The sequence below is a fragment of the Octopus sinensis genome, linkage group LG7 (assembly GCF_006345805.1).
Source record: "Octopus sinensis linkage group LG7, ASM634580v1, whole genome shotgun sequence".
NCBI classification, from domain to species: domain Eukaryota; kingdom Metazoa; phylum Mollusca; class Cephalopoda; order Octopoda; family Octopodidae; genus Octopus; species Octopus sinensis.
The window spans coordinates 67,092,352-67,105,182 of record NC_043003.1 but is presented as its reverse complement, the minus strand read 5'-3'; the positions used below and the strand labels follow the sequence as shown (position 1 = coordinate 67,105,182).

General features: G+C 35.8%; 1 protein-coding gene across 1 annotated transcript in view; it reads left to right on the top strand.

Annotated features, from left to right (window-relative positions):
- Positions 1–12,831, top strand: part of LOC115214430 (sodium- and chloride-dependent glycine transporter 1-like) — a 346,642-nt gene that overhangs the window by 310,862 nt on the left and 22,949 nt on the right. Inside the window, exon 10 of the mRNA XM_036504407.1 lies at positions 1,630–1,730. Coding sequence (XP_036360300.1) covers positions 1,630–1,730 — 101 coding nt within the window. The remainder of the gene's footprint in view (positions 1–1,629; positions 1,731–12,831) is intronic.

Here is a 12,831-nt window from a genome sequence, read left to right as displayed (position 1 = left end):
ACGTATACGTCTAAATGACTTCTGTTGTTTTTTCTGGTTTACTTTTAGTTTTGATTTACACACACACACACACACACATCCGATTGCGCTCAAATTTGTTATGTAGATACCAACGGTATAAGGACGTGTATAAGTCTTGAAAAAATTACAAAAATCGATTCCAGGTGAGAATGCGTTCGATAAAGCCACGGGAACGTGCATTTGTACGCGCAAGTACATCAGCTGTTGCAATCGATACTACGCGTACACGAGAAAAACACACGTGCAGTTTGCGGAAAAGAAAAGCCGGCTGGCTTGAAATAATGCCACAAAATGCAAAAGGAAAGATGCAAAAGTGATATTCTCTTCAAAGTTGGCATGAAGGAAGGAAAGACTATTTGGTTTCTCAAGGATTTTTTTTTGCCTTAACTTCGTTTAACAAAACCCAAAATTTTATTGAAAGAAAGGCATGCTTAATTATTTTTAATGAAAAGAAAACACTGATTGCTTTTTATTCAGCAGATATGATTCAGCAGCGTCTATTGGACGGGGGGCGTTTTGCTTGTATATATATATATATATATATATATATAAGTGTGTGTGTGTGTGTGTGTGTGTGTATACACATACATACAGTGTGTTCGAAAAGTCTCTCCGCAGTGATTATTCTTCATCCTAATTTTCCAGAAGTCAGACTCTTCTACATGTATTTGAAAACGTGTAGAAGAGTCAACTTATGTATTTAGAATGAAGGACGACACTTTCAGCATCTCTTTTTTTTTCTTTTTTTTAAATCGTATAAAGTCTAATATATTCTTTTGCAGTCTTTTACCATCTTGTAAATATTTATTTTGCAATAAAATACTTACTGCTGAGAGACTTTTCGAACCCCATGTGTGTGTGTGTATATATATATATATATATATATATATATATATATATACATACATATATATATATATACACATACATATACATATTTATATATATATATATATATATATATATATATATATATATATATACAGACACACACACACACACACACATAGATATATATATAGTGACCATGATGCATATACGGATTTGTTTATCTACCTATCTATCTAGCTATCAATCTATCTATCTCTATCAATGTATCCCTCTGTCTCTCTTTCTCTCTTTCTCTCTCTCTCTCTCTCTCTCTCTCTCTCTATATATATATATATATATATATATATATATATATATGCGCGTGTGTGTGTTTGCGTATGCATACACTTGAACATGAATTTATATATGCATACATATATACATACATATATGCTTACATACATACACGCCTGCATTCATACATACATATCTATAACCATAGAATCGCAGGCATGTATATACATGCCAATGTATTTACATACACAGTGGAAGCAATAAACGATACTTTTAATAAATGGACAACACAACGCTAACAAAGCACAATATATTTTTCTAACTCACGATTTAAAATCAACATCGAAGCCAAATATTTACTAGAACGGAATATAGAATATATTAACAATTAATTGCATATTGATTTTCTTTCAATGTTTCCAATAATAATTTTTCTTTCTTTCTTTCTTTCTTTTTTTTTTTTTTCTTTTTTGTGCTTTTTCATGAAATCATGAAACCTAATAGGTTTTGAAAATTTTTCTGATGATATCAAGATGATGCTTGGTAAAGCACCAAACCTCTACTGGAAAATATCATGGAAATATTTATGTCCTACATCGATTATTGTAAGTACAAATGTTCTTTTTATTCTAATGAGGTTTCAGTATATGACGAAACCCAAATAAATCAATCTCTATTATTCATTTAGCAGTGTACATCGGTCATTTTAAACGCCAACGTTTTCATTCCAAATTTTACCCTTCTCACACCTTAAGCAATGTAAGAACAAATTTTGTTTTCATTTTCACAGCCCTGTTATTGAGTTCATATTTTCTAATTTTAAAATCCTCATCATTTAATAACTTTCATATCATTCAACAACGATCGATGTTACGTACTTTAAAATGCCGTTTGCTTGTCACGACGCCTGTGTGTTCGAGTGCTATATTTCTAAAAAAAATACCAATGGAGCAAAATCAATAACATAACAGAAAATTTCTTTTAAATAACAAATCAAGACCTTGAGTTTCACTTTTATCACTCTTATTTGTAGAACGGAATGTGATATAAATTTCATAAAGGTCTACAATTCGAAACGCAGGTATTGAAGATTTCTTACGAGTCCATCAGGTAATATTACTGAGACCGTCATAACAGCGAATAGTCGTTGCAACAATTCGATCTGAATAATTTCAGGCAGTAATGACTGTTAATTAGGTTTCATTCCTTAAAACTCATTTACACCATGTAGCAAAAATGCTTTTGGATTTTCAAAAGTATAATATCGATGAAATATTGAAGATAAAAATTACTGAGTTTCTACCAATCAACCCGCACTTCTTAGTGAATGACAATCGCAGTATCTCATCACATCGAGTGATTGGCGGATTATTGTACTAAATGGCAAAGTGTTGATTTGCGTGATGATTTAAAAAATAGTACATCGATTTCGTATAAAGAATTCTATTCACCGTCAACATATGTATAGTTATAACAGCTTATGTCTTTGCTTCGAAATTCGAAAAGTCAGTATCATTTACGATAGGCGCAGGTGTACGATATCATTTACGATAAGCACTGTGTGGTAAGGAGTATGTGTCCCTACTACATGGTTCCGGGTTCATTCCCACTGCGCGGCAACTTGGGCAGCTGTCTACATCTGTAGCCTCGGATCGACCAAAGCCTTGATGCTTGATTCTTTTCTAATCAAATTAGTTATTTACGCAAGTTGATTATCTCATAATCAATTAATTCATACCTAAGCCTACTTAAGAATCACGTTTCATGGTATTAGGACCATTTGTACACATATTGTGCCCTGCTAGAATTTTGGAGCTTCGAGTCTAATCAAATCAGGACTGGCTCCTGCATTAACAGTAAATAACACTTGACAAAGGTGCTGCGCAGTGGGATTGAACTCGAAATAATGTGGTTGGGATGCAAGCTCTTTATCACACAGCCACGCCTTCACCAAGGTGGAGACAGTATGTGTTGATACACTTGCTAGTCGAATACGTGGTTTTATAGCAAGCAAAAAGTTTTTGAAATTCAAGAAATATATTACGACTCGCAAGGGCAACATTACTTAAACGCTGGTGATCCTAGGAAAGAAAAGAATGAAAACAGATTTATATGAAATTTAAAGAAAAAAGTGTCTGGAAAGTATTTTATAAGTATACGTAGAATGTTTGATCTTGAATTACTCATTTTCAAAAAAACCATTAGATATAAAATATATTACGAAGGAAAAAAACTTTGTAATGTGGCTTGGAGTTAGGAGGAATTATTAATTAAATTATAAATCGGTTGCGGCGCCTTTTTTTTTTTTCTTTTTAGGAGAGATGCTACCAAATTCCTTAGATATGGCGTATTATATTTACGTGAGATATGAGAAAATAACATTAGCGACATATTTTTCCTTACTTTGCTGTGAAGTTGGCTTGCAAAAATATTAATGAATTTTTTAAATAATTTAATAATCACAGAGCATGTGTGATCATTTCAAAAACAAGCTACCGAAAGAGCATTTTTGATACGTAGCCAAGTCTGAAGTTTTAGTATTTTCTTTGATAGTTACTAGGAAACTATTAAGTTAGTATTTTCGATTTCCAAACATCGATGATTATCATATCTAGAAACGCTTGGTTAAAACATGTAGAGCCTTTGATGTATATACATGTATATGAGGAATCACAGGCGTGAACGTTTTAATTTATGCATTTACGTATGAGTCTACTTGATGTGTATGTGTGTCTATGGTTAATGTTTTTGTTTTTGCTTTATATTGAATAACGAAAAACCATAAATGTGTGGTGAAAAGATATCTTCATATAGAAACAGATACTATTTGCTTATGTGTACATACGCGTGTTTCAACACGCGTATGTAAACAAATAGTTTCATATACAGATTGACACATTGTAAGTTTTAGTGAAACACTTATGTATATGATTAGTGAAAACTATACTGGATTAAGAGTGATAGAGACGTAACAAGAACGAATTTCTTTGTTATATTTATATTTATGTATGAGCTTCAAAATGTTTTCTAAGGTAGAACAAGTTGAACATTTTAATGTTATATCTGCCATAGCTATTGGTGATTAACAAATACACATTGATGCTTATGGATATTTCCCCAGCTCTCTGTCGGAGTTCTTCGATAGTTGAGGAATATTTTTAGTCGATTTCCATATTTGAAATTGCTGAAATTCAGAGAAAACATCATCTAGGTGTTAGCTTTATGGTTTCTATGTCTGAGTTGATTTTTATTACGCCTATTTGTTACTATATTTATTATGCATACATACGTATATACATACATATTCACATCCGTAAATATGCATATATTTGTATATACATATAAAAGAAGTTGTGGGACTAATAGCAGTAATAGTAGTTGTTGTTTTTGCAGTTGTTGTTGTTGCTGCTGTGGTTATTGTTGTTAGATTTTCAACTTAAATTTTCAGTTTCATATTCTAAACATTTCTCTTATTTGTGACACGAGAAAATATAATCGACTTCGTTGCAGCTGATGCTTTTGCAAAGCTTTCAAAAAGAACTAGCCACTCACTCTCCTTTTGCCTGTTTGTCTGTCTGTTTGTCTCTGTCTGTCTGTCTGTCTCTCTCTTTCTTACTCACTCACTCACTCCCCGCTCCTGAAAATGTGTGTGTACGAGTTTGTAAATAGAACTTGGTATGTTGGCCTAACAAAATGTACGTTTTCTATAAAAGCATGATAGAATTTCCGTAATACTTGCTATTGCATCGCTTCTTTCTGGACCTGAATAATTTCTTACTTTTAATTCTATACAACGGCATCAATATACAATCCTTGTCCCTTTTTTTTTTCGAAGTAACTTTCATAATTTCAATCAGTATTAAAAACAGAATTAAGGCAGTAAGCTTCAAGATTCATTAGCATGCCGGACAAAATGCAATGTAGCATTTCGTCCGTCTTTACCGAAAGTTGACATTGCCTTTCATCCTTCCGGAGTCGATAAAGTAAGTACCAGCTGAATACTGAGGTCGTTGTAATCGACTTACCCACACCCCCGCATCTTCGTGGCCTTCTTCTAAAATTTGGAACCTATGTAAAATATAGAATTCATGTAAATATGCTGGATTGTATTATTCGGATTATTAACTCTGCCTTCGCTAAGGCGGAGGTATTGTTTACCATCGTGTTTGTTTGTTTTTCCGTGGACAAGATATCTCAAGAACCGCTGGATGGAATCGGGTGAAACTTTCAGAGTTGTTTGGCTTCGTGACTGGCGCAAACTAATTAGATTTTTGGGTCGATCCGGTACCGAGCAAGGATTCTGGATTATTTTTCCAGTTTTTACGCTAAATTTTTGAGTTCATTCTTAGTATTCTCGTTTGTGAGAGCAGTCAAGTTTATTTCAGATATTTTCATTCTAAAAATCCTCTCCGGCTAATCGTTGAGAGGATGTTGGTGTTGCCTTGACGGACGTTTGCGCTCTCTGAGTGCTCTTGTTCTTCAAAATTCATTTCCTTTTGATAGAAAAATGTGCGAGACGAATAAGGTTAAAGTTCACTGAGCATTTCGTCGTAAGAGGAACAATAATTTAATTTATTTAAATATTATGTGCCACGATAAAAATAAAATCTCCATTGGTGATTGGATAATCTCCGTTGGTGCAAGTGTGGCTCTGTGATAAGAAGCTTGCTTCCCAACCATATTGTTCCGGGTTCAGTACCACTGTGTGGCACCTTCGGCAAGTGTCTTTTGCTATAGCCTCCGGCCAACCAGACCCTTGTGAGTATATTTGGTAGACAGAAACTGAAAGAAACCCGTCGTATATATGTGCGTGTATGTGCGTGTGTGCGCGCGCACGTGTGTATTTATGTGTGTGTGTGTGTGTCTTTGTGTCTATGTATGTCCTCTCGCCGTCGCTTGACAATCGATGTTGGTGTGTTTATGTCCTGTAACTTAGAGGTTCGTAAATGACAGATAGGCTTACAAAAGAATACATCCCTGGAGTCGATTTCTCCGAGTAAAACCCTTTACGTCGGTGCTCCAGCATGGCTGCAGTCAAATGACTGTCACAAGTAAAAGAATAAAAGAATAAAAGAATTGGTCTTTATTGGTCTTCTCGTTGTGCCTTACATCAAAACCAATTCTACTTTTAGAATCCACCTTTTTACCCTGTCTTGTAACATATTGAGCATGCAGTTTATTTGACAAAAATGTATTTTCAAGACCTGTTTTTCATTGGATTTATTTTTATAGACGTTTGTGGCTATGTGGTAAGAATTTTCTTGCAAACCACATAATTACGCGTTCAGTCCCACTGAATGGCAGCTTGGGCAAATGTCTTCAACTATAGCCTCGGGCCGACCAAAGTCTTGTCAGTGGATTTGGTAAACGAAAACTGAAAGAAGCCCGATATGCATATATATGTGTGTGTGTGTGTTTGTGCGTATGTCCTCCAGCACCACTTGATAACAATGCCCGTAACGTAGCGGCTTGGCAAAAGCAATTAATAGAATAAATACCATGTTTTAAAAAAAGGAAAATGAACTGCAGTTCATTCTTTCGACTAAACATTTTTCAAAGAGTGCCCCAGCTTGGCCACAGACTAATAACTGAAACGAATAAAAGAGAAAAGTTAAAAGCTGTGTTGCGTAACCATCGTTCTAAAATATTCTGTCTTAGAATGTTCTTTATTATCTCAAAAACTTTTCTTTATGTTTGTTGGTTTTCCGAAATTCTGATATATAGTTCTAGTTTCATTTTCTGCATACTACGCAGCGAATTTTATAACTTTCCTTTTATCAGTCAACGGTTTGGGTATGTCGTTGTCTAAATGCAGTCATTTGTCTTGCCTTCCTGTCTAGTCGTATTCATTTAACTTCCCTTCTAGTTCAGTATATTATAACGATATTATTAACTTATTACAAGAACAGCTGGAATATAAGTGTTTATTGCCTTCGTTTTAAGTAATGTGTCATTAATATCGCTAAATTTTTCTTACCATTTTATCTTTTCTCCTGCTTCTGTACATAAATTTCTAATTGCTTTTATGTCTATGCTTTGTCGAATACTCTTCAGCTGTTTCCATATCTAACGGGGTATTAACAACTGTTATTAATTTTCTCTTGAAAGTAGATCTTGCACATTATTCCAACCCAAATTTTATGTCTATTTCATTGTTGAATCCGTGTACCCTATATACTCTATTTAACAATATATTCAGTTGCTTTTAATCTGCAGTTTACATATTCCTCAGATTTTACATGAACCTCCTATAGCATTAATATCGGAGTTCGACGCAAAGCACAAGTGGAACGGAAAGAAAGAGTTTCTTTATAAGATTCCTCCCGCTATTGGGATACATCTCATTTTAATCATTCTCTCTTTTGTCTGTTTCTGTTTGCCTCTGACGCATGACATACTTGGCATTTTAGCAATATTTGTCTCACACTTGATGCCAAATTAACTACAGCATTTTTATTTGCAACAGCCTTGAGTTATTTACATTATGCCCACGGGCATATGGCGCAGTGGTTAAGAACGCGGGCTACTAACCCCAAGATTCTGAGTTCGATTCCAAGCAGTAACCTGAACAACAACAACAGCAGCAACAACAACAACAATAATAATAATAATGATAATAATAATAATAATAATGATGATGATGATGGTAGTAGTAGTAGTAGTAGTAGTAGTAGTAGTAGTAGTAGTAGTAGTAGTAGTAGTAGTAGTAGTAGTAGTGGTGGTGGTGGTTGTAGTAGTAGTAGTAGTAGTAGTAGTAGTAGTAGTAATAACAACATCGAAAAATACCTTAGGAATGAGAACCCAGGTTCGAAATTTCCCCAAGACACCTGATGAAAGCTGGAGGGTATATCAACCGAAATGTTGTGTTATCAACAAACAAGATGAGGACAATTATCCGTCAAATATAAATAAAGTAAATAATGTACATAATGTACATAATTCCTCATCTCTTAAATATAGAACTGTATTATCCTTAAGTTATTCAATCATCGTTTACCGATATTGGTAATAACGGATTTATTCTTGAAATTTCGATTACTACCTGGTGCTCTCTGCTGACGATGCCTCAAAAGGCTGAAATGTGGACCTGGCATTCCCACCACCGCTGCTGGAGGATTTTCGTATGTTATTGATGTGATATGCTTTGTATTACTTATAATTGGTCGTCCATAAGAGATATTATCTCCGGAAGAATACTTCGGTTTGTATGACTTGATTCCTGTGTTCTGTTTACATTAAATATGATATGCAGAGGGCTAATTTAACCTAATAACGAATCTGTTGCATATAAAGAGCGCTTGATATGTTTGCTCTCCAATGGTTCTCCTGCGTTCGTTGCAACTGTTTCAAGCAACTTTAGACAACAAACTCTATCGAAATAACATTGGCAATTAAGTCAAGGTATCCTCAAAGTTTTTCGCTTTCTACGTCAAGTTTTGGTTAAAATTTCTTTGGTCATTAATCGCTCTTTGCAAACAGAACAGGGTTTAGACAATCCAGTTTTTGTCGGCTAATGTGGGTTTTCTTTACCCGATCAGCATTTAGGTTCTGCGAAATAGCTGAAGTTAGGTGCATAGTAATATGTAAGCAGAGAGTTTATGTGGTTGTAAATACTAGGGTTAACGTTTTCTGTCATCTTTGTTTATAACATGGCTTCCCACTTTTAAATCATTTAGGCATTGTTAACTAGAATTACCCGAAAAAGATCTCAACCAGATGTTTTCAAACATACCACTTCCTGATTTCCTGTTCTTTTCCTGATTTAGAATTAACTTTCTTTTATCTTTCTTTTTCTATTTATTACTTTTGGTATTGTAATTTCCTTCAAGAGTTGTTCAGGTGCTCCATTTCTTGATATGAGATATTTTTCTTCCTAGTAATTCACGCAGTATTTATACACCTCTTCCAAATTCTTCTACATCTATTGCTATTGAGACTGTGCGGAATTCTGCTTGCCTAACTCATCTATTTACCTAACTCTTGTCAAAATCTTCGGCTTTCTTCGATGATGGCTCCTTCAGGTTTTAGCATGATATGTTTATATATTACTTGCGTGTTTGTTTGTTTTTTGTTTTTTTTTTTTGGTGGGGGGCGTTGGTCTTTGTTATTTGCTTTTACGTACTGAAGATTAAAATTTACAAGTAATATTCTAATTTGAGTAATATCAATACAGGCATTATAGTTAATTCCTGAAGGCGCCGCGCTGGCAGAGTCGTTAGCACGTCGAGCAGAATGCTTAGCTGCATTTCGTCCGTCCTTACGTTCAGAGTTAAAACTCCGTCGAAGTCAATTTTGCCTTTTACCAGTTGTCTACTGGGGTCAATGTAATCGACTTACTTCCTCACCGGAATTGTAGGTCGAGTTTGCTCTTCATCCTTTCCGTGTCGATAAAATAAGTACCAGTTGAACACAGGGGTCAACAAAATTGACTAAGTCCCGCCTCGAAATTGCTAGCTATATGTCGAAATTTGAAATCAACATAAGTAAAACCTGATGATGCCCTAAAAGGATATAGACAAACACTAGAAAGGGTTTACAAAAAATAAGCCACACTGCAAGGCGGATCTCGGTTCTGTAAATACCGTTCGCTAAATTTATTGAACTTCTTTCGCCAATTTCACCATCGTTTTCACTTTTTACTGGAAGTTAGCCAATGATCGTATGCTCGGTGGTTAAAGATTCATTCTTTTTTAATATAATAATAAACAAAATATGACAATTAACAAATAGAAAACTATTAGAATTTTGTGGAATTGTTCAGAGAATTGAAAATCTATGAGGAAATGTGTGGACGTTATTTACGTTGTTACAGAGATATTAGACACTACACAAGAAGTCGTATAGTTGTCATTAACTGTCATCTTTTGTTCTAAAGGAGGCCTTCGCAAAGTTCTTGAAAGTTGAAATGACTTAAATTTAATAAATCTCAAACAATGACACCCTTAATTTGATCAAATTAAAACTGATGTTCGAACATCCACTCCTTTTAGAAAGATTATTTCAACAGCTCACAATTGTGAAAACTTTTAGTCCATTATTATTACTATTTCAATAATTAAAAAGTTATGGTAATTTCTGGCAGCTGAAAGATGTCATACATAATGGAAAACAGACAGCTCAAGAAAAAAAAATGCCTGGTATCATTTAGCTTCCTAAAATTACATTATTCTTTTAATTATTGAAATAGCAATGGACTGAGTATTGTACATATGTGAGCTGTTGAATAAGATATAATTAGGAAGTACAAAAACTCGTTCATTTTTCCACAGTACTTTGAGAGCAGAAACGATGTACGCTTCATCTTTTAGAGAAGAGTTTCAAATAATCTGTAAATCTATACAATTTATAGGTGCCGGCGTGGCTAAGACGTTTGCATCCCAATCACATGGTTTCCAGTTCAGTCACATAGAATTGCACTTTGAACGAGTGTCTACCGACCAAATCCTTAGGGAAGTAAAGTGAAAGATGTCTGTGTGTGTGTGTGTGTGTGTGTGTGTATGTGTGTGTGTGTGTGTGTGTGTGTGTGTGTGTGTGTGTATGTATGTATAGTATATATATATATATATATATATTATATATATATATATCAATGTGTGTCTCTTTGTGTTTGCCCTCCCCCACTGCTTAACATTTGGTGTTGGCGTGTTTGCGTCCCTGTAACTTAGCGTTTCGGTAAAGAAACTGATAAAATATGTACCGCCTCAAAAAGAAAAGTACTGAGGTTGTTTCAATCGGTTACAACATTCATGGCCGCACTCTAGTGACTGAAATAAGTAAAAGGTGAAAGAAAAATACTGCTCACTCAAGAAATGAGTTCCTTATATAAAAACTCTCCAACTCTAGACGCGCTCGTGCAACATCGCTTTTAGAATATATTCATGTTTTAAAATTACAGGATATAATAGACCATATATACATGGTCTATTCTTTGTACAACAGAATCTATAAAGGCAACAGATCTTACTGCCTTTTGCGCTTAAACGAAGCCTGGAAATCCCCCTTTCCGGATACTTATGATGGTTCTTGGCATGTAAGGTTATTTGTTGTGGCCTGATGTACGGATTTGTTTTCTTTTCCAAGTCTAATCTGTTGCTTGTGTATGAAGAAAATAATAATAATCATTTCTGTTATTGGCACAAGGAAATTTTGTGGGAAGCGGCCAGTCGATTAGATCGACCCAGTACAAAGCTGGCACTTAATTTATCGACCCCCAAAGGATGAAAGGCAAAGTCGACTTCGGCGGAATTTGAACTCAGAACGTAGCGACGGGCGAAATACCGATAGGCATTTCGCCCGATGTGCTAACTATTCTGCCAGCTTACCTCCTTCAATAATAATAATAATAATGATAATAATAAGAAGAAAGAAGAAGAAGAAGAAGAAGAAGAAGAAGAAGAAGAAGAAGAAGAAGAATTATAGCAATAATAATAATTATCCTTTCTATTATAGGCACAAGGCCTGAAATTTGCGGGAAGGGGGTAAGTCGGTTACATCAATCCCAGTGCGTAACTGTTACTTATTTAATCGCCGCCGAGATTTTGAAAGGTGAAGTCGACCTCGGCGGAAGTTGAACTCAGGGCGTAGCGGCAAACGAAATACTGCTAAGCATTTCGCCGGGCGTGCTAACGATTCTGCCAGCTCATCGCCTTGATAGCAACTCGGATCACGAGCAGGAATAGTAGGGAAGTATCATACCCATGTGCTGATAGGAAGTGTTTGGGGGTTTGAATAATTCACCTTTGGAAACACGGATGTTTTGTTCTTCATCCGGAAACAATCCTTATTCAGGGACCTTTTGAGCGTGTTGAAAATTCTAACTGGCCCCACTTGCAAGGTTATGCGCTGTTTATTTTCATGTAAGATCACCATCACGTACATACATTGTTATAATGCATGTATCATGTGTGCCCTTATCAGACGAGTGGCTATGATGGGTATATTGAGCTTTTTTTACGCTGCATCACTTTGAGGATAGGGATTAAGTAGAGGGAAGGGATTAAGTCGATTACATCGACCCCAGCATTGAACTGGTACTTATTTTATCGACCCCCGAAATATTGAAAGGCAAAATCAGCCTCGTCGTAATTTGAACTTAAAATGTAAAGATGGAAGAAATACTGTCAAGCTTTTTGCCCTGTTTGCTAACGATTCCACCAGCTCGCCGCCGAGCAAAAATAACGATAATGATTATCCTGTGGAATTAATAAAGCTGCTTTGTAAACACACTCTTTTGGGATCAGTCATACTCCGCAGCGGCATATTGGGTACACGTCTTCTATAACTTGGAAGCACTCCGTCGGTTACGACGATGAGGGCTCCGGTTGATCCGATCAACGGAACAGCCTGCTCGTGAAATAAACGTGTAAGTGGCTGAGCACTCCACAGACACGTGTACCCTTAACGTAGTTCTCGGGGATATTCAGCGTGACACAGAGAGTGACAAGGCCGGCCCTTTGAAACACAGGTACAACAGAAACAGGAAGAAAGAGTGAGAGAAAGTTGTGGTGAAAGAGTACAGCAGGGATCACCACCATCCCTGCCGGAGCCTCGTGGAGCTTTAGGTGTTTTCGCTCAATAAACACTCACAACGCCCGGTCTGGGAATCGAAATCGCGACCCTACGACCGCGAGTCCGCTGCCCTAACCACTGGGCTATTGCGCCTCCACCTTCTATAACAGCTCCTTTCCGACAATTATTTTGTGTGTG